This window comes from Emydura macquarii, unplaced genomic scaffold (genome assembly GCF_026122565.2).
Source record: "Emydura macquarii macquarii isolate MOO-44397 ecotype Brisbane River unplaced genomic scaffold, CSIRO-AGI_Emac_v2 contig_3343, whole genome shotgun sequence".
Taxonomy (NCBI): domain Eukaryota; kingdom Metazoa; phylum Chordata; order Testudines; family Chelidae; genus Emydura; species Emydura macquarii.
Window position 1 is genome coordinate 766,400 of NW_027133480.1, and position 27,369 is coordinate 793,768.

The window sequence follows — 27,369 nt, forward strand, 5'->3', positions numbered from 1 at the left end:
GGAGCCTGCACCTTTCACCAAAAGTCTACAACCTCTGTGTTCAAGTGCACTGGCTGCCATTAGACTAGCTATCCTCTGGGTGCAGCTTGTTAAAAAGGGCGTGAGGAGAGGTGAGGAGTATGTGGAGATATGATTCATCCAAAGAGCTGTCTGGTGAATGAGGGGTGTGTGTTGTATCTTTTTAAACAAAATGTCACAAATTACTCTCACCGAGGATGCAAATGAGTAGTTCCAGGGGTCATTGTGACCCTCCAAGGCAGAATGTCTCTTTATCTCCCCCTGGCATGGTGCAATGGTACTTGGGATGGGCAGTGCCTTAAAGGCACAATGTAGCTCTAAATGTTGTTATTGCTTTGACTACTATTGATTATTTAACAACAATATTATTAAATCTTTATGATTCCATTTACAAAATTCTTCAGCAGGCTGAAATTTTTTCAGTGTACAACAATTTAAAATGGATGAATTAGAAGGCCCCATGAAAAACAGCCGTTAGAATGAAAATAACTCATCATTTAGGTATAATATTCTGAATGTGTGCTGCACTATTGAATCCATATTATGTTAGCTATTTTTTGAAAGTTAGTTCATCTGCTTTCAGTGCTTCATGACAAAGAGATCATATTTTTCTCAAGTTTCCATAGGAGAAGAGATATCAAAAGCACTGTTTCACTTTCTAAATTAGCTGTTGCTACTCAAGAAAGAGATCTTGGAGTCACCCTGGATCGTTCCCTGAACACTTCAACTCAGTATGCAACAGCAGTCAAAAAGGCTAACAGAATCTTAGGAACATTTAGAAAAGGGGTAGACAATCTGACAGAAAATATCATAATGCCATTATATAAATCCATGGTGCACCTATGCCTTGAATACTGTGGACTTGAATACTGAATACTTGAATACTGTTCTGGACGCCCCATCTCAAAAACTATATAGTGGAACTGCAAAAGGTTCAGAGAAGGGCTACAAAGATGATCAAGGGTATGGAACAGCTTCCATAGGAGAAGAGACTAAAAAGATTAGAGCGGTTCATCTTAGAAAAGAGACAAATAAGGGGGGGGGAGAGATATCATTGAGGTTCATAAAATCAAGAATGGTGTGGAAAAAGTGAAGTGGTATTTACTCTTTCCCACAACACAATGAAATTAATAGGCAGCAGGTTTAATCCAAACAATAGGAAGTACTTTTTCACACGAACAACAATTAACCTGTGGAACATATTGCCATGACGGCCAAAAATATAACTGGGTTCAATGAAGAACTAGATAAGTTCATAGAGGATAGGTCCATCAAAGACTATTATCCAAGATGGTCAGGGATGCAACCCTATGTTTGTGATGATCCTAAACCTCTGGATGCCAGAAGTTGGTAGGGGAAGACAGGGGTGGATCATTCCAATGGCTGTATTCTGTACACTCCCCCTGAAGCTTTGGTATTAGCCTCTGTCAGAGACAGGATACTTGGCTAGATGAACCATTGGTCTGACCTTAGTATGGCCTAGTATGGCCGTTCTTATGTTCCCCTTGTTCTATCACCACTGGAAGCCAGAGTAAGTGACAGATCCCAAGCATTCTGAAGAATCCTTTCCATACTTTGGGCACCTGCATAGGCTACATTTCATGACCAACATTTCATGGCATCTTAGGCTGACTCTAGCTTTGTTACAAAAATATACCAGTTACTTTGTACTGCAGTAACATTTCCTTTTGAAATGAATGTTGGTTTGAAACTCTTTATCAAGCTCTACCCCCTCTGCTGAAAAGAAAGATTCTGATTTCTTTTTTTTTTTTTTTAAATTGTCAGGACAAATTCTTCCCTCAGATATATGTGCAAAGAATTCTATTGATGTTAGTGATGATACATAGGTGTAGCAGAGAGGACATTTGGGTCAACAACTTGTAGAGCTGTACGTTTTTATATTCAATTATTACATATATTTTTAGATAGAACATTTTCTATTTCTGTGAAAAACAAATGGAACAATCTAGTTGTAATCAGGGGGAAAAAACATGTTTTGAAACTGCTAATGAGAGCTATTCATGCTTACTGAGTGGAGAGCATTTACCATTGTTCAAGTGTTATTTTTAAAAAAAACCCTGAAGATCAATCTTGCTCCCATTTTAGCAGAAATTTTACCATTGACTTTGGTGGCACCATAGTGGGCCCTACAATTCTTAAATGACCTTATTTAGTTTTAAACTACTGTCAAGTTATAAAACAACTATGCCAGAGATCCCCTTAAAACACTGCCTGTGAGTTTACCAGGAGAGCAGATGTAGCTAAGAGTAACCAGGGAAGCAGACACAAAGACATCAGACCAGGTTTTGAAAGTGATGCAAGTTTTTCATTCATTGTTTTGATTAGTTATTAAACACACTACAAGAAGGGGGAAACAATCGGTAAGCAGTTCACCAAATCACAAATAATTATGAATATAGATTTATGTCAGTCTTGAAATATGCACTGAACTGACAGATATTTTCATTTGAACCTGTCTATAAAGTATGAGCCTGCTCCTGCCCCACCGCAGCCAGTGACAATACGCCCACTGATTTCAGTGGGAGCAAAATCAGACCCGTAGTCAGTCCTATTGCATGTCGATCATTGCGACCAGCCCAGTTGATGGGCATGGTTACAGTCAGAGAAGCTATTCTGTAGGAATGGTAAAGAAGGTTCCGTGTTTACTTCCTCTTGTTTGTATCTTCCAGCTGAAGAGGATAGTTGCAGCTTTTAGACACTTTTCCGTCGGAGGAGGCTGGGAGCTGCATCAGCTCATGAGGGATTGGCTTTCAGCTAGGCACAGTCCTATCCAGAGCTCCATGTTGAGCAGAGACACGCGTCCACAGTCACATCCTCTACTGGGCTGCAGTATACTCTCTTCGCAGCCAGTGAACTCCAATGGCCAGAGTAAAAGTGGGGCAGGGCTACCGTTCACTGCCTCTCCACCCATTTTGGCTGATTTGTGCCTCAGAAAGTGCTAGAAAGAAGCGATCTCTGGCCTTGGGGGAACACATGGATTATGCTTTTGCACTGGGTTCTGAGCACATGACAAGGAGATAGGGACCCTGTTTAAGAGCAGGGTCCTGCTCTGTGCTGACCAGGGCCACACAAAGGAAGTACTTGCAGGGAGGGGAGAAGGGAAGGGTCAGGAGTGATTCTGATCAGCCTGAAATGTGGATGATCCCCAGACTCAAAAAAACAAGTAAACTCAGACTAGGGGAAGGTGCATCTCAGGATGATTGTTATTTTCAAAGATCTGTAACTCTCACCTGCTTTAAGGGCAAAGTCAGTTCCTTCGCTAAGCCTATTTACTTGCTTTCCTGCCACGTTGTCCTTCAAAGGGTTAAACTGGTAAGTCCAGAGGGTGTAGGTGGAACTTTGAGGGTAAGTGACTGGTTGGCTCAGAAGGTCTCACATTGGTTCCAGGGTCTAGGCAGCACTGAACATCTGACGGAAGGTTGTCAGATCAGAGGTTTGAGCCTGGGAGTGTGCCCAAGAGTCTCAGAGCAAGAATCAGAGACAAGACTTTACCCAAATCCTGTTGGCTTGTACACTTGTGGGACCCAGCGATTGGGTCCACTCACACCAGACCAGTGACCGTACAGTCAGTTACTAACTGAGCCAATTTGTAAGAGATAACACCTGTCTCTGACACATTACCTGCTACTCCAGTGACAGGGCATGGGGCAATTGGGCAATCCCTACACTAGCTGCAGAATCCACTAAGATATGTGTATTCTCTGAAGACTGTCTATGCCTCCCTTATGGCTCCTTTACACTGTCAAAGTGCTGTTAAGAGGCTACATTAGCAGACAAGATGGGGACCCTATGGTCTGGCTTCAGATGTGCTCAGTTTACAAATCAGAAGAGGCTTTTTCTGACTGCCAGCCCTGCAAGCCCATCATGGGGTCAGCAAAAGAAAGCAAAAGGATCCTCAAACACTTCATTGTACAGTAGAAAGGGCTACCCATTATTATAGGGCCAAAATCCACAGCATCAGTCACATCAAGTAGAAAATACGGTAAAATAAACAGATGAAAAAATAAAATCAAAAATCAAAACCACAACACAATACCACCTGCAAAATAAATTAGTCTTTAAAGATTTTCTGAACTATTAGTTTTTGAAGTAAGTTATTTCCTTTTTTAATCTGCAGACCTTTGATATGGCATAAAGGAATTATTCTGGCAATAACCCATGTTTAAAATGAATGATGTTCGCAGGCCGAATCTTGCTCCCACTGAAGAGAATAGGAGTTTTGCCATTATCTCCAGTGGATACAGGCCCAAAGACAGCACTTGAACTGCACACTTTGTTTATATATGTTTTTATTCCTAGTATAAAAGATGTGCTAAATTATCCACAGATTGTTTGGGCAGTGAGAGACAGGCCTCCCTATGGCTTTTAGCTAGTTGCCAAGTTACCAGAAGCAATTCACATTTACTTTTCCTCTGCCAGAGAAGTGCATGTTTTAAATGTCTTCATGTAATTTCATCAAACACATTCTGCAAATTTTCAAAGGAAAGCTTATGGTGCCCCACTCAGAATATGACTGAACAGTTGTATAAAATGTGTGGTTCCTAAAACCCAAAGATACCTTGGCAGGAATGACTCATTACATACTACACACTCTTCCAAGAATACTCAGCCACAAACCTCCTTTATCCCAAATAAATCCCTTCAGCTAGTATCATCCATTTCTCAGAAGAGGACTTCACATCCCTTTATAAATGGTTGCATCACCCTGGCAACTCTTTTGTCTGAGAAGGCAGGCAAAATGTCTTGGCTTTGCAAAAAGCTCTTGCTAAGGTCTCTCTCTTAATCAGCTGGTATTCACACTGAAATAATCAGGCTGCTCCACAGATCCATTACCCCCCTAGGACATACTCAGTCATACTCAACAACCCAGAAATGGACTGGAATTCTATCCAGTATCACATGGCTACTTTGCATAGATCTCAACTCACATTTGTCACACTTTTGGGTTTCACATCACTTCAATGTAAAATCAGAAACCCAAAGTCCTACAGCCATTAATACAGGCAGCAGAAAAGAAAACTTTCAACTCCTCAGCCACCAAAAGTTGCCAGTACTATACTCTTTCCTTTTGGACTCTAACATCTACTTACATCACTTCCCCTGATGACCAAACTCACTCCCCGACCTATTATCTATCATATACTTCTCCCTCAGCATCTGTTCCCTACCCCCCCATTTGCTATCCCTCTCTATTCACTTATCTTTGCCCCCTATTAACTCATCATTAGCCCCATCATTTCCCTATTCCCTTTTCTCACTTGCCTAACCAAAGGAGGAAGAAGGAAATTGTTTCTAAATTAATTTAGAAACAATAAAAATAGTTAAAACAAAAAGTAAAAACATGACATCACTGTGGGCCAGATTGTCACTAGACAGTTCAGCATCCTGAAGTTCAGATGATGACAACTACAGTCAGATTAAAAGAGCAATGCATGTAACATGCTGAACAGTTTTGAAAATCTGGACACCTATTTTCATGCCTACATGAATGTGTTTGGAAATTCAAGACCTACGTGTGCAGAACTAGTCAAAGTGATCCCATAATATTACTGTCACTTTGATCCTTCCTCTCCCTAAGTCCCACTTGTCTGTCATCACTCATCTTGAGTCATCTATTCTGAAAGCTAAACTCTTCAGCGCTAGTACCACCCCTCACACTTGCTCTCTGTGGTGCCAAACACATTTGTGCTGAATATATGATAGCTAGCAACAACACAATCTTTTCTTTATCATCCAAGAAATAAAAATCAAGAAAAAAAATTATATAGCAAGAAACCCTGCACTAGTTCAGCTTTCAGATAAACTTACATGACATCAGATGCACATTCATCTGAACAAAAGATTTACACCATCTGTTTTGGGTCATTTAAAATTTACTGTGTTCTTCTGAAAACCATAAGAACATATGCCCAGATTAAAAGGGAGTAGCACAAAGCTTCATACTGATTGATCTTATCTAAACAATACAAACACACGCACCACACTGGAAGACTGACAGCAAAAGTTAAATATCCATTGTAGTACACATTATCATTTTTCCCCTAGTGTTTTAAAATTACACTTTGTCACTCCAGATTAATTTATCAGCCCTCAAAATTCACCTGGAATCTCTACTTTTAAACCATCTCTGAGATAGGAGATTAAAAAGCAGAGTTTAACCAAATCAAATAGCAAAACTAAAGCTTATGATTTACAAAGGAGAGTAAAATAAATATGGACCTGATCCTGTTCCTAAGGTAGGCAATAAGGATTTGGCACTTCAGTAAAGCAGGATCAAGCCCCAAGGGCTATGTGAAATTGTGCACATTGTCATTACTCAATAAGGGCTGGATTTTGATATTGTCCGGAATAGTTGAGACAGACACCATGCAGATGCATGGGGCCATGAGGAGAAGGAAGTTGCACCCTGCTTCTCCTGAAAGTCAGTGGGAGTTCTGCCCATTGACTTTAATGGGGGCAGGATCAGGCATCTTGTTCAGAAGTTGGTGTTTCTCAAAGTAAACAGAGCCTCGCGCCCTGCTCCAAACTGCATGATATGCCTACCTAAAAACCAGCAACATGACAAGACAAAGAATTTATATGCTGGTATAGATGATAGCTAGCACAGGGGATGTCTAATGTATAAATATAGGAGATTTCTGATCTTTTCTATAGTAATTACCTATCACAGAATCATGAGGAATAACTATAGCAAATTCTTTGCCTAAATGCTCCCACACCAGTGTGCAAAAGAAATTCAATACCAGAAATTACAGTATAAAAAGGGGAAGTTTGTTTTTACCACAATTATTGTTTTTCTAGTACATCTTTTACACTGTGGGATGCAGATTTTGTTAAATCCTGCAACCCCCAGTCACTTAAGTAGTTCCAACAGTACCAATGGGACTATTTGCTTGAATAATGCAGAGAGAAGTCAAAGGAGGATTTGAATGAATATTGCATGGTGAAGTTGTAAAAAAAATGCTGATATTCACCTCCTATTTACCTTAAGAGAACATTGTACTTGTAGTGCTTAATTCTAATCAGTTTTACACTGGGGTGACTGCACTGACTTCACTGGAGGCACTTCTGATGTCACTTACACCGATTTTAATCGAAATCAGACCCAGAGAAAGGCTCATTTAAAAAAAATTCAAATATATTCTCCCTCTTTTTGCCCCTGTACAACCACCCAAATATGGCTGCAGGCTGGGGTTAGAATCATAGAAGATTAGGGTTGGGAGTGATCTCAGGAGGTCATCTAGTCCAACCCCCTGCTCAAATCAGGATCAACCCCAACTAAACCATCCCAGTCAGGACTTTATCAAGCTGCACCTTAAAAGCCTCTAAGGATGGAGATTCCACCACCTCCGTAGTTAACCCATTTCAGTGCTTCACCACCCCCCTAGTGAAAAAGTTTTTCGTAATATCCAACCTAGACCTCCCCCACATTACTTTGAGACCATTGCTCCTACTTCTGTCATCAACTACCACTGAGAACAGCCTAGTTCCAACCTCCCTGGAACCCTCTTTCAGTTAAAAACTGCTATCAAATCCCCCCTCATTCTTCTCTTCTGCAGACTAAACAAGCCTAGTTTCCCCCTCAGCCTCTCCTCTTAAGTCATGTGTACAGCCCCATAATCATTTTCATTGCCCTCCGGTGGACTCTTTCCAATTTGTCCACATCCTTTCTGTAGTGGGGGCCCAAAACTGGACACAGTACTCCAAATGAGGCCTCCCCTGTGCCAAATAGAGGGGAATAATCACTTCCCTCAATCTGCTGGCAGTGCTCCTACTATGCAGCCCAATACGCCGTTAGCCTTCTTGGCAATAAGGGCACACTGTTGACCCATATCCAGCTACTTGTCCACTGTAACCCCCAGGTCCTTTTCTGCCGAACTGCTGCCTAGCCAGTCGGTTCCCAATCTGTAGCAGTACATTGGATTCTTCCATACGAAGTGCAGGACTCTGCACTTGTCCTTGCTGAAACTCATCAGATTTCTTTTGGCCCAATCTTCTAATTTGTCTAAGTCACTCTGTATCCTATCCCTGCCCTCCAGTGTATCTACCACTCCCCCCAGTTTAGTGTCATCAGCAAACTTGCTGAGGGTGCCATCCACCGCATCCTCCAGATTAATGAAGATGTTGAACAAAATCGGCCCCAGCACCAACCCCTAGAGCACTCCGCTTGTTACCAGCTGCCAACTAGACATTGAGTTGTTGATCACTACCCGTTGAGCCCAATGATCTAGCCAGCTTGTTATCCATCTTATAGTCCATTCATTCAGCCCATACTTCTTTAACTTGCTGATAAGAATACTGTGGGAGAGCCTATGAAAAGCTTTGCTAAAGTCAAGGTATATCCCGTCCACCGTTTCCCCACATCCACAGAGCCAGTCATCTCATCATAGAAGGCAATCAGGCTGGTCAGACATGACTTGCCCTTGGTGAATCCATGCTGACTGTTCCTGATCACCTTCTCTTCCAAGTGCCTCAAAATGGATTCCTTGAGGACCTGTTCCATGATATTTCCAGGAACTGAGGTGAGGCTGACCAGCCTGTAGTTCCCCAGATCCTCCTCCTTTCCTTTTTTGAAGATGGGCACTACATTTGTCTTTTTCCAATCATCTGGGACCTCCCATAATTGCCACAAGTTTTCAAAGATAATAGCCAATGACTCTGCAATCACATAACTCTCTTGGCACCTTCGGATGCATTGCATCCGGCCTCATGGACTTGTGCATGTCCAGCTTTTCTAAATAGTCCGGAGCCTGTTCTTTCAGCCCTGGGGGCTGCTCACCCTCTCCCCATTCTGTGCTGCCCAGTTCAGTAGTCTAGGAGCTGACCTTGTCTGTGAAGACAGAGGGGGAAAAAAGAAAAAAAAAAAGCATTGAGTACTTCAGCATTTTCCACATCATCTGTGACTAGGTTGCCTTACCCATTCTGTAAGTGGCCCTAATTTTTCCTGAACCTTCTTCTTATTATTAACATACTTGTAGAAACCCTTCTTGTTACCCTTCACATGCCCTGCTGCAACTCCAATTGTGATTTGGCCTTCCTGATTTCACTCCTGCATGCTTGAGCAGTATTTTTATATTCCTCCCTAGTCATCTGACCAAGCTTCCACTTCTTGTAAGCTTCCTTTTTTTATGTTTAAGCTCACTGAAGACTTCTTCGTTAAGCCAAGCTAGTCACCTGCCATATTTGCTATTCTTTCAGCATATCAGGATGGTTTGTTCCTGCACACTCAGTAAGGTTTCTTTAAAATACAGCCGGTTCTCTTGGACTCCTTTCCACCCCTCATATTAGCCTCCCAGGGGATCCTGCCCATCAGCTCCCTGAGGGAGTCAAAGTCTGCTTTGCTGAAGTCCAGGGTCCGTATCCTGCTGTTTTCCTTTCTTCCTTTTGTCAGGATCCTCAATTTGACTCTCATGGACACTGCTGCCCAGGTTACCACCAACTTTTACTTCCTCTGATAATTTTTCCCTGTTTGTGAGCAGCAGGTCAAGAGGAGCACAGCCCCTAGTAGGTTTCTCTAACACTTGCTCCAGGAAGTTGTCTGCAACATTCTCTAAAACCTTCCCGGATTGTCTGTGCTCTGCTGTATTGCTCTCCCAGCAGATGTCAGGATGATTGAAGTTCCCCAGTCAGGTCCAGGTCAGCACCTGGAAATCTCTAGCAGAGGGAGGAATAGAGGGGAATAATTTCCCTCTCTAATTAATGCTTCCACTAAGCATGTCCAGAGTTTGTTCTGTTCATAAGTGGGGCCATGCTGGGGCAGTGAATAATAATAATTTCACCTAGCTCTTATATAGCATTTCACAAAGGATTTCACTATATTAACCCTGTGAGATATAGAGTAGCCAGATCTCTCACTATGCTACCAGACTAGGAGCTCCAGAATGCTTTCAAGGGACAGCAGTGGGAGACCCAGCATCTGAGTTTCTGGGTTCTGCTGTTCTAAAACAGAGTAGTACAGTGGTTCCCAACCTGTGGCCTGTGGGGTCTTTCAATATGGCCTACCACTCCCCTCCTGCTGGCCGCAGAAGTGAGCCACTGCGTAAGGACCTAGGCAGAGCGTTTTGCCATGGGGTACGAGACCAGTGCAGGCTCCTTGCTACAGCCAAAGGGATGGGAGATCAGCGCTCCCCTCCCTCTGACTGTAGCAGGGAACACGGCAAAGTGCTCTAGCTGGGTCCATAGGTGCTGGGGTCCCTGCTGGAACCAGAAGGAGGGGAGCGCTGATCTCCCATTCCCCTGGCTGCAGAAATGAACTGCTGCATAGGGGACCCAGGTGGAGCGCACAAGGCTACAGGACATGTGCAGTTTTCCTGCTACAGTCAGGGAGATGGGAGATCAGCATGGAGTCAGCCTCTTCACTGAACTCCTTCCAACTGGCTGCAGGGGGGGGAAGGGCTGCTGGCGGAGCAGCCTGGACCCACCATGCTTGAGGAAGGGCAGAACTCTAAAAATCAGTGCCTTCCAGTTTGGCCTGCACTTAGCAGGCCACCCACCGTGACTTAGCTTCCAGGCTATGTGCTTCAGTGTGTAGTGACAATCACTCATCTACACTAGTGCTTTGTCTGTGAGTGTGTGACATACTGTGCGTAATTTGTAGGTGTAAAATAGTGAATGTAAAAATGAGCACAGTAGCATCAAAATGTTTACTTTAAATATGTAGTGATTTATAGTCCTTAATGGTGTATACGTCAATACATTTTTTATGAGTTGATATACTGATGGCCCTGATATTTGTGGCCCTCGAGCCAAAAAGGTTGGGAACCACTGGGGTAATACATAGGCCCAGACTCCAAGGAGAGAGGGGGAATTGCCCCTTTTCTGGCAGGATGCCCCTTGGAGAAGTTGTAGAATGAGGCAAGCTTATTGGCCACATCTCAACTCTCTGGACTCCAACCAGAATGCCACAAACTCAGTGCAGTAGCAGGTGCTGGAACTCTGATCAAAATGTATTTCAGGTTTTGTTGAAATTATCTTCAAATTATTTTTCTTTTCAAAGGAGGTGATGTGCAAATAAATATTATTGAAAATGTTGACTTAATTTATGTGACTCCAGAATATAAATTAACAGGCAATTGCTGATGTACTAGTAAATCTCAGGGATTAGTTATTATAGTCTAGCACGAAATAAAAATGGATAATTGTTAAATATTGGAAAAATGAGAGGAAACAAAACCAGCAAGCTTCACGCTGGTTTAGGTAATTGTATTTGGGTACACAGGGTTACTCATCACTTAAGTGGCAATTATGAAGGTTATCAAAGTGTGTTGTCCTGCTGTTTTGACATTTGTAGTTTAAGGGTGGGATAATTTGCTACTTTCAGATTTGTTTTGCATATATCTTGAAACCTCACAATACTGTATAAACAGCATGCCTTTTACCTTTTATTTTGTTTGTTTGTTTAATTGCCTCCTCTAACTATTATTATGGCCCACCATCTCTTCTTTTTCCCTTTCTTTGTTGTGAAAAAACAAACAAACTTAGAGCCAAACTTTGCTGTCTATGATTCTAAAGTAAGCATGTACTTACAACCAGAGAGAGTTTCTTCCTTGTGTGATAATGCCAGTGAACTTTGTTAGCCTTCGAGCGTCTACTTCAATCCACTGGTAGGGGTCATTTCGTCCTGCACACCAAGCACCATCATAAAAATCATTTTCATTAACACCTGCCTGAAAAGAAGGCAAAGCTGTCTTCATAAATCAGCATTGATAAACCAAAAGCCTTTCATGGAAAAAAATAAGAGAACATGAAATCATCATTCATTCCACTCCTTCCTTTGCTCTCACAGATGTTCTAAGACTCTGATGGAGTTCCCTTCTTAGAACCTATATAGATTGGGAAAGAAAATAGCTTGGGCAAAGTGGAAAAAATATTTTTAATTAATTTTAAAAACTAAGATGCTTAAATATCAATTTAATTTAGAGTCGACTGGCCTGATTTTGAACACCCAACCCAACCTACCTTGACTGCAGGCACAGAAAGTCTCTGTTCAGCATAACTTATCCATGTAGTCTTCTCAGCTGCGCAAGTCCTAGAAGGCTAATATCTCTGTGATAGACTAACTCATATAGAGGAAAGACTGTCCTGCTGTGGAATCCTTGCCTTCTCCTCCAAAAGTCGTTTCGGAGAACACAGAGTTCATGCGAATGGAATCAACACATTCCACTACTTCTGATTCTCAGGGACATTCATCTCCATCAGTGGGGACATCCAGGCCTCACAACAAGTCAGTGTCAGAGTTGGGAGCAGAACTCAGGAATACCTGACTCCTAGTTTTGCACTTAAACCACTAAATCATACTTGTCTCATACTTATTTTATTCTGTCAAGAAGTAACAAACATACAGTAGCCCAAATTTTCAAAGGAGAAGGAATGGCTAACGCATATTTTTGACTCAGAGTTGGCCATATAAAATCCAGATGAAGGCAACTGAATCTGAGGAACTTGCAATTAAGCAATAACTATGTGATCACAGGCCATTTCCTGGGAAGTTATGACTAGGTGCAATGTAATTATGGGTGGAGGCACTCTGAGGGCTATGGGCTTCATCTGGTTAGTAAGCCCCCATAAATGCCCTGCACCAAGGTGGTTATTGCTGTTAGAAAGGATAGGGACTCCTTCCTTGGTTCACAGCCACTGCACACAGGCTTTTTAATACTTTTATGCTTCCTCCTCGCTCTGTGTTTTTTATAAAGTGCTCTTCTTTGCAGTCATGGCAATTCCAAGAATGGCTCACAAGCAGTTTGCAATGCTTGGTCTCTCTCAAACAACTCCCAAGAGCCAGCCAGGGAGACTTTATAAATATGTATTAAAGATAAACAGGATAAAACATAAGTACATATGCGTTTTTTTTTCAGTGATGCAGTTTAATTTTGTGTATATGGAAGTAAGCTTATGAACTGTGTGTCTGGGATATGTCTACAGAATTAATGCCTGATACATTAGGCAGATTGCCTGAATCATCCCTCAACATTCCAAAATCCAGATCCATGCTGGAAGCCTGAAGTCTAAACTTCTGAGGTGTTCAAAGCTGAGATTCCGGTGATGTCACACACCCAAAGTCTTTGATTTCACATTAGTTCAATTAGAATTCCTGACTTTGCCAAATTGAATAAAACCCATCCAGTGATAACACTGAAAATGAAGTTTACATGCAAATCAATCTGCAATGTGCAGGGGAAATTCCATTAACACTGAAAGATAAATTATTCACAATGAAGTGAACACGGGGAAAATAAGATAGAAACAAAATCTGAAAATTGAGAAGATTGTTTATGGAGAAGAGTCATGACTTTTTTCTAGGAAGGGTCAGTTAAAAATAAGAAAATTTAAGATCAAGTGAAATATGAACAAATATCAGGATTTGACAAAGTTACTTGTCAAGGAAAGTCAACACTCTCAGGGGGCCTTGATTCACCACTGCAATAGTCCAGTTTGCACTGGTGTAACTCCACTGATTGAAATGGTTTAAATTGATTTAAATTTAAAACTAAGGTAACACAGCAGTGAATCAGGACCCAAGACTGACCCTCCTTTCACTTGCACTAGGATAAATCAGAAGTAACTCAGCTGAAGTCTGTGGAGTTAAACTAGTGTAAAAATGGTATGAGAGAGAAGAATCAAGGCCTTGCTTGTTAGTGAAAATGGTTTAAATTGGCATAGTTCCACTGACGTACTGCCGTGAGGATCTGGCTCCCTGGACTTTAACAGCAGTACTTCACCTTTGAGTGAACATGCCCTTCAAAGCCCACAAGTTTTGGATGAGGTTCAATAAGGACAAGTGCAGAGTCCTGTATTTAAGAGGGAAGACTCCCATGTACTACTACAGATTGGGGACCGACTGGCTAGCAGCAGCTCTGCAGAAAAGGACCTGAGGGTTATGGAGGACAAGAAGTTGGATGAGTCAACAGTGTGCCCTTATTACCAAGAAGGTTAACGGCATATTGGGCTGCATTAGTAGTTGCAATGCCAGCAGATTGAGGGCAGTGATTATTCCCCTTTATTCAGAACTGGTGAGGCCACATTTGGAGTACTGTGTCCAGTTTTGCCCCCTCCCTCCCCACCACAGGAAGGATGTGGACAAATTGGAGAGAGTCCAGTGGAGGGCAACAAAAATTATTAGGGGGCTGGAACACATGACTTATGAAGAGAGGCTGAGGGAACTAGGCTTGTTTAGTCTGCAGAAGAGAAAAGTGAGTGGGGATTTGATAGCGGCCTTCAACTACCTGAAGGGGAGATCCCGGGGGGATGCAGCTAGGTTGTTCTCAGTGGTGGCAGATGACAGAACAAGGAGCAATGTTGTCAAGTTGCAGTGGGGGAGGGCTAGGTTGGATATTAGGAAAATACTTTTTCACTAGGAGGATGGTGAAGCACTGGAACGGGTTATCTAGGGAGGTTGTATAATCTCCATCCTTAGAGGTTTTCAAGGCCCAGTTTGATAAAGCCCTGGCTGGGATGATTTAGTTGGGGTTGGTCCTGCTGTGAGCAGGGGGTTTGACTAGATGAGCTCCTGAGGTCCCTTCTAACTCCAATATTCTATGATTTATTCAGCCTGCCATCCGCAGGGGGTCAGGCAGGGATTTTGTTTTCTCCCAGTGTCTTCTGGTGGTTTGTTATTTTTATTTCCTTCCACTGAGGAATCAGGGACATCCATGGATGAGGAAGGCCAAGGCTTTGAAGTGGTACCGAGCATTCTGTGTGTGTGTGTGTGTGTCTCTCTCTCAGGTGCTTGGCTGGCTGTGTCTTGCTCACATGCTCAGGGTCTAACTGATCGTTATATGAGGGGTCAGGAAGGAATTCTTCCCCCAGGTCAGATGGGCAGTGACCTTAGGGTTTTTTCACCTTCCTCTGCAGCATGTGAGTGCAGGCCACTTGCCAGGATTATCTGGATATATCTCATTTAATCATTTCCCTGCCATTGCAGATGCATCAGACACTAGTGCACCTTGGGCCCTCCTATTCTCTGCCTATGGCACATAATAGTCGAGTCTCCTGGGAGCTCTAATACTTTGGTCTAATTTCAGATGTGGGGTGGGACAGTCCCAAAATGTACATTTCAAGTCCCAGTCCTGAGCTGAATGACACCAGGACAGCATGTGTCCTAGATTCTCTGTGGCACCGCTCCACACCTGCCGAAGGCGCAGGGGCAGCAGCTGAGGTAGGCCTTTGCCATGAGGCCCTGCTCCTTAATCCTCCTCCTTTCCCCCAAGGCCCCACCCTTAGCCAGGCCAGAAGCTGGAGCCAGGCAGCAGAAAGAGTCACCCAGAGAGCCTGGACATTGTGGTTTATATTATTTTTGTAATAAATATTTTCACTGTAAAAAAGATAAAGTGAGTACTGTAAACTGTGTTCTGTATTGTAATTGAAATCAATATATCTGAAAACAGAATACATACAAGATATTTAAATAAATCATATTCTATTATTCTTTAACAGTGTGATTAAAAAAATCATGATTAATCGCAGTTTTAATCTTGCAATTAATCATGATTAATTTTTTTAATCATTTGACAGCCCTACAATTAATATAATGTGATACTAAAGTACAACACAGGACCAAATTCTGCCTGCAGATGTGTATCTCCCATTAAATAAAGCAACTCTACTGAACTATATTAGCACATTTTTTGAGAGCATAGTATTTTAGATTGAGTAAGGTGCCATGGGTTTTAGTTTCAGCTCTGCCATTGACTCATTGTGGGATCTTAGATAAGTCATTTAACTTCCATGTGACTCAATTTCCCCAGCTGTAAAATGGGAATAGTAATGCTTACTTACCACCATACAGCAGTTTGAGATATACTGATCCAAACATATAAGTATTATTTTAATGCATATATTAAAATGCTATATATTCATAGTATGGACTAAAAATTGTTAAATGCCCTCTAAAATTGCACCTGCAATGATTCATGAAAAATAATTTGTGGGTGCAGCTAAAAAGGATTTATCTATCATTGCCTGAATATCAAGCGCCTGTAAATTCAGCTGCTAAATGCTGAAATTCAAGCAAAATTGGGAGGTGCAAATGACTGTTCATGCAGTATATGAGTGTAAATTTAGATGTAAGGCTGAATCAATACCCAGTAAGTCAGCTGCAATGCAAGTAATTATATATACCTGTAGCAGTCTATCCATGTTCAACTTGTACATAATTCCTAACAGGATGAAGATAACAGTAAGGTTCTTTAAGACAATAATTATTTCACCACAGGAAGCTTGTAGATCTGAAATTGCTCAGGACTTGTACTTTCAACCAGTTCATGTTCCATTTCAAGTAGTTACTACCAACATAAAGGAATAGCAGCATAGAAAATTACTGGCTGAAAACAGGACTCTTTTCATAGTCATTTACCATCTTAATAGTGAGACATCAGATTTTTTTTTGTCAGGAGCTAATATATGAAGAAATATCACGGTGCATATTACAGTACACCGTAAAAAAATAACTACCATTAGCTTAAATATAACTGCAAAATATCATTAGCATGTCTTTAGTATGAAGTAACATGTATTTGTTTAATAGCTAAAAAAGTATTGTGGATTTAATTATTTGCTCTATCCTGTAACAGTGACACATAAGGAAACAAGACTACACACAAATTCATCTTCTGATATTTAAAAGAGAGTGGAATCTATTACGTGCATAATGTGTGAAATTCACAGGGCCTTCAAAATTCTATGCACCACCTATATCGCAATTAAACCTTCTAAATAGAGCTTAAGTGGGACCTACGTGGTGCATAGATAATGTGCTGATCCTCTCCCCAGTGGTTGAATTTCACTCACTGATTGCATTAAGGAGTGCACATAAATAAATACACAACTGCATACAGTGCAAACAATCACATGCACATACTTGCACTCCTACCTCAAATGCTAACTCATGTCTTCACTCTGTAAATGACTTTAACCTCCACCCTCAATCATAAAATACTTGTAAATTAATCTATATTTCAAACATCAAAGAGAGTATTTTTCCTAAATTTGGTTATCAATAAAAGTCCCTTTTATATCTTTTCTCAATATCACCAAAATTCAGAGATCATAATCCTCAACTGAAGTTGAACATGCAAAATTAAGTGACAGAGGAGATCTGGAAAGAGTGATATCACTGACTTGAATATATTGGAATCTTAAATTATTTTAGGTCAGGCTGCAAACTAGGAGTATCTGAAAAAGATAAGGAACTGCAGAATGCACTTTTCCATACACTGTAAGTCATGGTAAGTTTTCCAAGTGTTTGAGCTGGTTTATGGGATTTACTGACTGGTTATCTGCATGCTATACTGTAGAAAGTGTGCAATTTGAAGATTACTGGAACTGTCTATTGGAGATAAAGTTGTAGAAGAGAAATAGGTGGCAATCAAACAGGAAAAGGAAAAGAGATAAACTCCTAAAATTAAACATTGTCACATATTTGGTACTAGAGGGTTATTTATATATGAGCCTCCCAGAGTTGTGGGATCATGAAAGTATTTATACCAAAAAACAATTAAAAGTTCAGAAAATGAAGAGAATATGTTTGTCAAAATTTACACAACACATGGAAATGGCAATGGATATGTGGAATAAAACACTGCATATAGCAGCGTTATGACAATCTGAAGCATTTGTTGTGCAGTAGGAAAACAGATCAATTTTCTAAACAAAGATCTGGAACTGGAGAATGAACACTATTGAAAAAGTATTTTTGAAATAAAGAAGACTGGCCTTTTGAGTTAAGGGACTCTTTGTTGGAGAGTTCACTGCAGCCTCCAGGCGACCTAAAGGCTTAAATGCCACAGAGATGAAAGAATGAGAGATGGAGGAAAATGGAGGCCCTATCTAGAAATTGGTACCAATATTACAGTCACAGCCAATAGTGTCTAGAGAACTGCTGGGAAACAGCAGATGGCAGCAGCTCACTTGCAGGGAGCAGAGTTGGACCCTGGTCAAGATGCGAGTAAGACCCAAAAAAGAAAGGAGTTCTGTGGCCCAGAAAAACCCTGTAACCTAGCAGACTGGAGACAAGAAGCCCGAACAAACAACCAAGTGTCGTTATGGAAACTGTCCAGCCTGAGTGCCACTTGGCCGTTCTGAAAGGAATAGTTGGCTGAGCTCCTTCTCTGTTCACATTCCAGTTACTAGGTTTTGATCCAGTCATAAACTTCAGAGTGGCCCCCTCAACTATTTTTATACTTAAAAAATACTTTCAAGCTGTAAACACATTAACCATCATACTGTTTACCCCTTGAACAATGCACCGATTCTGGTTTTGGTAAGTATATTAGAGGGAAGAGACTGAAGGAACCATCTTGGAAGTAACTGCAGCCTGAATCGAATTACTTTATTAACTGGATTCCACTCTATTGGGCTAAAGGAAAGTGTCAAGCTGAACTCAAGTTTGGAAAGAATTTCACAGCAAGAAAGGGTCACTTCTAACATTGGTAAATTCCCCTTTCTCAAAGCCATCTGATCCCTGGCTCTGTTCCATCACTAACTTCTCAGCTAGGGTAAATATATTTTCTTGAAATATATTCATTGGTTTCATCAATTAATAAATATATGGAAACTGATTCACCACTGCGTAACTCCAGTTCTATGCTGGTCTAATTCCTTTGACTTCTGTGGATTTACACCAGCATATAACTACAGTAACTCAGGGGTGAATTAGGCCTATAATATACTTACCTTTGGCTTCAGTTTCAAGTTATTTGTGTGACTTCCTTTGACCCCCTACCAGTGTCCCCAAACCAGGCATTTCACAATTAATTCACTGTCTAATTTAGAGGGACTAAATAATTAATGGTGGCACTGGGGGTAGCCAGAGACCCCTACATATAGAAGACAATGCATACAGGTCACAATATGAAACAAAAGGCAGTAAATAGCAACAAGGACTGACAGGCTGTTTGGACAAGGAACCAAGCATCCATCTCAGTACTGGTAATGCTTTTATCATTTCTATAGCATTATTCTAACATAAATAAAATGTAACCATCATCACTCTTTGGTACTTACATAACACCATTGCTCTAATGATCACAAAGTGATTGAGAAATATTAATTAATGTTCACAACAATCATATAAAGGAAATATTATTCCTGTTTTTTCACATTGGGAAACTGAGGCATAGACATTAAGTGACTTGCCCAGTTGAAAAAAAGAAATGAATTTCCTGGCCAGGATTAGAACTCAGAAGTTAATGGCTCCTAGCTCCATGCTAAGTCCATTAGACAATGACTTTCAGTTAGAAAATGTACCTGTAAGGGAGGGATAAAAAGGCTAAGATTCATAAACTGGAACCACAAAACCAACTTTTCACTTTTAATTTGGTGACTAGTGTCCTATACATGCTCTTGAGCTATAGATATTGTGCTCTCTTTTTTATTAGCAATGGCTTTAGACTCTAAGGGAGTATAGTAGAGAAGGAAGCACTATACAATTTTAAAATAAGAACAAGAGTTAGGAACTGAGCACTTAAGCCTGTTCTTGCACTTGAGCAATTCCATTAAATGATGCTATTCATGGGTCTAGAATTAAGTTGTGCCTTTTGCATAAAACTGAGGCTGGAATAAAAGAAATAACACTACATAAAGAGAAAGTAGCCGACACAGGAGACTCAAAAACATATAGAAGTGGCTTCCAAATTGCAATACTTTGCCTGGGAAAAGCTGCCTGGTGACAAGTAACTTCACTTAACAATGTTTTCTGTATTCACTAGGTTCATTATTTACAGGCAAATAATGAAACAAAAATGTTCTTGCTCCTCAAATATCCTTACATTTATTTTCTTTAGGCTCTGCTAATGCAGGAGGGAAAGTTCTTTTCCTTGCTTGTCTCCACCTCACCTTCTTTACTTTACATAATTCCATTAGGATTTGAATTCTAAGCAGCTTAAAATTTAGAGCTTTTTAAAGCCCAAAACAAAACCCGTAACTTCAGATTTCTTCATCAACCCTATCCACCACTATAATTTCAGTATTTCCCCTTCATTTGAATAACGTGAGCTGACAAAGTAGTCAAAACTTGTAACCATCCATTAGCACTGTCTCTAGAACAGTACAAACCTTAGCTATCCTACCGTTTAGGAAGAAAATTGATGTTACCTGAATATTAAGCCTTCCTCTGTGGGCCCCAAGGCCATATCGTTTTGTTGTAGAAGCATGGAGTTGGAAATCAGTAATTTTTAATGTCTCTAGACCAAGTGGTGGGCAACCTGTAAAACAACAAAGTTTCATTAAAAATGAGAAAAAGAAACAAATATATATTCTCCAAAGCTTTTTTTTGCTTGTGTGAAATAGGTCAGATCCTCAGTTAGTGTGAATCGAGGTAGCATCAGTGAAACCAGTGAGATGGTGGCTGCTCCACTGCAGTCAATGGAGTGATGTTGATTTACACCAGTTGAGGATCTGGCCCTTTCAGTTTTCCTTAATAGTTCTTGTTTTTATTTGCCATACTTTTACTTTTCCACAGATACGCACAGTATTTCCTGTCAAGTGCTTGTCAGTACAAAATGCCAGCAGAGTGGTCTCTTATTTTTCTCTTTTGGCATTTGCTACTGTGTCAAGTTATGTTTCCAATTAAAGTGCATTCTGGAGATTTCAAGCACACACATACACACTGTACAATAACATCTGTTACAAAGGTCTGGGAGACCAGGCTGTTGAGCTCTGCTGGAGCAATGAGTAAGCACAAACAGGGCACATTTGAAACAAGAAGCCACTTCTGTAAACTCCAAATTGTGCAGAATTTTTAACAAAACATAGCAGCTGCCAGTACTATGTAGTGCTGCAGCAAAATCCAGTCTTAAGATCTTACTTTGGAAAAGAAGACATCAGAAAGATCCTGCTATACTTTTTAATAAGAAAAACTTCTAGTCTAATGTACTTATATGAACTCCATTACCACAGTATCTGCACTTCTCACAATTTCTACTATATTTTACCTCACATCAGGCCTTGGAAGCAGGAAAGTTCTGTTATCAGCTTTTCATAGGAGGGAAATGAATGCATAGAGAGACAGTGATTTGCCAGAGATCACACAGGAGTCTGAATCCAGGTCTCCCAAGTCCAAAGCTGGCACTCTAACCACTAGACCATCCTTCTTTCTGCTTTGATTTAGAGCTGTGAATGCAGCCTTGCATATACCATAGCTACCGAGGAATTATCAAAGCATTTAAAACTCAGATCCAGGTTTAGGTCTATATTGAAACCACCTACCTGAAATTCAGGGATGTCTGGATTTGAGGATCTGAGCCGGGCCCATCTCCAATCATCATACACAAACTGACAGAGAGGACATGGGATTTCATGTTCTTTCCTTTAGCTCATGCACAATGTAAAATCCTCCTGGGAAAAGGCTGCAAAACTGTGCAAATATTTATTCACTCACCATTAGAAAAAAGATTTGGACACTTCATCAGTGATAGGGCCAGCTTCTTGCTGACTTCCTGAAGTCTTGCTGAAGTCAATGGCAAAACTCCTGACTTCAATGGAGACAGGAGTGGGACCATTAGGATGATAAACACTTAATATTAATGTATTTTTAAAGCACTAACCATAGGCTCAGTACTGCACAAGAGACAAAATGCAGACAGACCCTGCTCAGAAGACTTTTCAATGTAATTAACAGAAACAGAGAAGAGACAGGATGCACTGGGAAAACCAGAGGAAGAAGTAGCTTAGAAGGAATTTTGTTTGTTTTAATTATATTTCATTATATATGAGTGTTTCATCTTACATTGTTCCCTAAACAAGACAAATCTCAGATTCTGAAAGATCCCTATTGGGAGTAAGTTATACCACAAAAAAAAACCTGTAATGAGAACTCCCTGTCTCACTCCTACAAATTCAACCCTCTGGACAGATTTATTCAGTCTAAGGGCATAATCCTGCAAACTTTGCTGCATATTCATGTATGTACGCCCAGGAAACAAAACTACCTAAAATTAGGCAGGCATGTAAGCACTGGCAGGGTTGGACACTAAGGTTGATGATAGAAGTGAATGTATGTTGCTTTTATCTTTGCAATGCTTGAAACAGTCTGCATAAAACCAATGATACAAAAGTGTAGCATTTATAATTTTTAACTCTTCAGGGTACAAACTGTGTCTGCTTCTATGTTTGTACAGCACCTAGCAGCAGGGGTCCCCATTTCTGGTCAGGGTTTCTAGATGTTGCCATAATATAAAAAGGTATATATAATAATAAATTAATATTATAGCCATTTAAAGGGCCTTTCACACTAAGGGCCATGGAAAATCTCTTACAAAGATTTCTGAGAAAATCAGTTAGTTAATTTTCTTAAAAGTATAAATGAAATCAGCTACTATGTGTGACTGCACCAGATTTTATTCAGACTGAAAGTTTTTAAAAAATCTTTTCCTATAATATGAGCATTGTACATTTTCCATGCATTATGGGGACATCCATTGGCTTAGTGGAAGATATCTAGCATACATGATACAATATTATATTCAAAGGATACTCTTTTACTATTTTGTTAGAGGAAAAAAAATGCCACATGTAAGGTGAAAAAGTGTGTGTGTGTGAGAGAGAGAGAGACAAAACCCATCTTCCAGATTATCTACTCTGAAGTAGCTGCCTCTTTAAATTCCTAGATGAAGCATTAGGATTTTTTTTTAAAGTGGTGAATTAATTTTTAGTGAACATGTGAGATTAAAAACGCAATCGTGCAACACGTTAACATTACTGTGAGTTTTGCCATTGGCTTCAATGAAAGGGGGGGAAGGGTTGGACTAGATGACCTCCTGAGGTCCTTTGCAACCCCAATCTTCTATGATTCTATGAAAGGAAGATCAGACTTTCTCTAAGAGTTCCTTAAAGCCACAAACTACATACTGGAGGATACCTGTAGTGAAAACGTCGATAGTAAAGGGTTTTTAACTTTTTAAAAGAGTCAGTTGTTTCATTTATATGCCAATTCCATCAACAACACAAAACAGCAAGAAAAGTTTGTACCATTTACAGAGTTTACTGAAGGGTTTCAAACTATTAGATGTGGGGATGGAAATTGGAAAGTTTCCAGTATGACATGGTCTGATAATCTTCTTTGTTTTGTTTTCCTGGTTTTTTAATTTATTAATTGTATACACGTTCTCAAAATGAATTAACAAAATAGTTCAGAGTTTGACATTTGGCTCTTTGCCAGTACTGCATCATTGACCTTGTATGTTTACTTGCCCATTGACTTGCTCTTTTCAATCAGTCTGCTGTAGGTAAACAGAAGCAAGTTAATTTCTTTTCAACAAATAATATCAAGCAAAGATATCAAACTTACAGTGCCTCTGAACACTGCATATTTTAATATCATAATATTCATTTTAGTACTGTACATGTGAGTTTAGAAAAAATATGTGCAAGCTGCAGAAACTGTGTAGCTACTCAGAAAGCTTCATATCTTGTCAGGTTCAACAGCAAATTATCTGATTATCTGGGCATTTCTTTAATAGGAAGAAGGAAGACTCATAACGGGAACACAGGAAATTCAACATTGGCTCTCCGCGACATTTTTAACCTCCACATTATCTATACGAGTCTCCAACTAACTCTGTCAATATCCAGCCATATTGATAAAGCGTTACAGAGATAATGGATTCCCTGATCTTTGACAATGGAGAAAGAGAGCAGAACATAATTTATTTTCACAGTAAGAGGTGAAAGAGTTGCAAGGAATGATAACCATGAGCTTTGGTAGCCTAGCTAAAAACAGATCTTATGCTAAAATTTTATGCATTATTTTCAATTGGGAATAGGTGCTAGATTTAGAAGCAGTGTTTGGGTCCAGGTTAATTAATTTCAGGTCCTGGTTAAAATAAAATTTTGGATTTAGATTTTACAGCATTTGTATTTTAAGAACTGTTCTTGTGAGATTTCTGTCTCAAATGGTAGAAATCCGTTATTTTAGGCAGAAAAACAGATCCTTTCTGCATTCAGATCTGACCCAGAACCAAGATCATATAGGTGAGGAAATGGCTCTGATTCAGGGATTCAGATTCTTAAAAACAAAACAAAAATAAATTCAAAGTGGTTTAGGTTAGAAATGTGATTTCGGGACTGAGGTCCCAGTTCAGCCAGGTTCTTATGCATGTGTCTACTGGTAAGCATTTGAACTCTCTCACTGAAGTCAATGGGACTGCTCACTTGCTTAAAGTTAGCAAAGTACTTAAGTGCATACCTGAATCATGGCCTAACTGGTGTGGAAGAATCCTCAGAATTTCAGAAAATGTTTAAAAGCTCTAGGTAAAACACATCAATATATGGCATGGTTTAATTTTAACTAGAGACTATAACTTGTCCACTGGAAAACATATCATTAGAGGTATAGTATCTCTGACCTATGTAAAGCAGCCATAATGCAATGGCCATTCCTTCAGATATTGCCTATTGCTAGCTTGGTAGATGGTGTATATCATAGTTAAGACCAACCAGGATTTCTGATGCAGCAGCATCATTAGCCAAGACATCATGACTGACAACTTTTCTGCAAGGCAGGGACTTTGAAGATGGTTTCAAATACACGTTATTATCCTGCAGTCTATACTTGCAAGACCAAGGTATTGATCAGCCCAAGTTCCACTGTAATTTAGCGTGCACTGAGTGAATGGTAGGCAACACCAGTGGAGAACCAACACCCAGCTCAATGGCTCACCATTTAGTGAGCAGTTGCTCACATAAGCATTCCCTCCAATTTCTATGGGATCACACATGGGAGTAACTACAACATAGTGGGTTCATAATTTAATAGACAGGATGAGCCTAGATCCCCAGTCACTGTCGTATCACAACTTATGCAAGTAACTGGTAGAGAAACCACAGTGCTAAAACTGGTGCTCAAACGTTCACAATTCTTCATCAAATTTAGGAAATATACATCCTCGGAACTACAGATCAATTTCAGCAATAGACAAATATTTACTGCTTGGACATGGAAAATAATAAAAGTAATTTATCCTAGCTCAGTTGTCAATTTCTTTTTTTTCTTCTTCTGAGTCAATTTTTTCAGGTAAAAGCACAGATTGTCACAATTTGTTATATTTAATAGACAATTAGGAAATCAGTTCTCTTTTGTTGCTCTTTTGGGGCAAACGCAACCAAACTGGCTATATGATTTTAAAAAGATTCCCCATCAAGTCTAGTCATATATTCTATTCTTCTATGAAAAAAAAGGGTTTCCTTGTTATTTATTCATATTTATAATTTTAAAGAGATATATCTATGATCAGATTGAATTCCCAAAAGAAAATCTGTGCTCGTCTAACTCCTCATCACACAGTGCTATTCAGATCTGTAAATAGAGAAATATTTGCCCTTTGCAATCTGACAGGCTCCTCAACATTTGAAAGCAGAATTTACTCTGACTGCCTATTTATTTTTCATGATTCTAAATGGTTTTTTTTAGCTTCAGGACCTTTGTCATTTTTAAATAGATAAGAATCCCACAGCACTTCAACATGTTTATTTAATTTGGAGTTTATGTTATAGGCATACAGTCCAGGTGAAGATTAAAGAAGGTCAAGAAACTGCCAATATTTATTTGATAGAGAATAATCTATATACAAATAGTGGCTTTGGCTCTGTATATTTTTCCAGAGACATCTCTAGCAATACATTTGGGGCTTGGGAAAGACTCCCATTGACTTCAATAGGAGTTGAATCAGGCCCTCAGTAAGCTGAGCTCAAGAACTTCACTACAGTTTGAGTAGAATGGATTTAGTTAAACTAGCGGAATTTCCGTGACTAATTACATGAAGAGTTTGATTTTCAGAGATGCTGAACAGCCACAGCTCTCATCTTCAGAAGCAGTTGTGGGTACTCAGCCCCTCTGAAAATCAGGCCCTCCAATACTAACTTTTTTAATATGTCAAGACACATGTAGGCCAAATATTGCCCTTATAGCCAAAGCTCTGCCCACTATGAACAGTGGCAATGGCTTTAGCATCCAGCAACAGACATCCTGCCATTGTATGTGGGGCCATTTGGATGTCCTGCTGTTCCTCTTTCCAGCAGCAATGTGTCACTGTAATCATTACCAGTTTGTGCCTGTTATAGATGGTACGACACACGCTTACCAGATTTGGGCACAGCCTTTCCTGAACCCCTGCTCACTGTGAACACGATAGGCATAACTGTTAGCACAGTACAGTCTTGCTCTTCCCTCTAGCCAGCCACATTGAGTGCACTGCTTCTTCTGTAGTGGTTTGATTCTCAGGCTATGTCTACACTGATGGCGAATTTGCCGCCATCAGATCGATTTTTCTGGTTTGATTGAGCAGCAGTAAAGACATGCTCAATCAATCCAGAAGTCGATTTAATAAAACCACCTCCCCAAAAAGTTAGCGCTGAGTTGACAGGTACACATTTTCCATTGGTGTAGTGCAGTGGAGACGGCGTGCTAAACAGAAGTTACGAAGTCAATGGGAGTTACACAAGCTACTCTGTGTAGCTTGCGTAAAAGTGTAGACCAGGCCTCAGATTCTCCTTTTCCTGTCCTGAACACTATACTGTGTATAGGCAGGATTTAGGCCCCAGTCAAGCAAAGCACATGGTTAACTTTAAGTTAACTCAAAGTCAAACATGCTGAAAGTTTAACATGCGGTTAATAAGTGCTTTGCTAGATCAGGACCTTCATCTTTAATATTTTGTTGGCATTATTTTGAGGTAAAACCTGCAATGCTTATGCTGTCCTTATTCAGAAAAAAAAGTCCGACTGGACTCATCCTAAGAACTATGGGCTTTGGCCAAAGTTAATATAAATGTTAATCTTTTGAGCTTTACCTATGAAATGTGTAGTTGAATAACTCACCTTCCAGTAGTGGAACATTTCGTATGGAGAAAACTAAATTATTCTGTCCATATTCTATGCCTCTTCATATGAAATTTAGCTCATCATTTGAAATCTATTAGGTCACAGGCATGCAAAGTAATCTAAACATGCAGCACACCTGAAAGGATTTTATCTGAGCAGTAACAGCCAATCAGCTTTTTAGTTGAACATATGTTTTGATTGCTTTGTGTCATTAAATATTGCTATGGACAGACTTTGTGGGGGCTGGATGGAATGGAACAACATTTTCCATCCAGTCTAAATAATTAGTTATATTTAAGTCTTGGACCATTTTGGGGGAACGTGTTATAGCTAAATTCTGCTGTCTTGAGGCTGCGCTCGCATTAGTGTGAAAATGTTCACAGATGTTTATGACTCACATCATTTACTTGGTATGCTACCTTAGATTTTCTGGAGGATCCAAGTTCATGAATTTAGCTGTGTGTGGTTCCCATCTTCCTCCTCCCAGTTTCTTACACCCACTATAATTCTCTTCAACTCTC

General features: G+C 40.1%; 1 protein-coding gene across 3 annotated transcripts in view; it reads right to left on the minus strand.

The window, feature by feature from the left end:
• CPXM2 (carboxypeptidase X, M14 family member 2) overlaps positions 1-27,369 on the minus strand; it is a 103,761-nt gene that overhangs the window by 51,027 nt on the left and 25,365 nt on the right. For all 3 annotated transcript variants that reach the window (XM_067533390.1, XM_067533389.1, XM_067533391.1), the window contains exons 3-4: positions 20,128-20,237; positions 11,566-11,705 (exon numbers count right to left, since the gene is read on the minus strand). In XM_067533390.1, the coding sequence (XP_067389491.1) occupies positions 11,566-11,705; positions 20,128-20,237 (250 nt within the window). The remainder of the gene's footprint in view (positions 1-11,565; positions 11,706-20,127; positions 20,238-27,369) is intronic.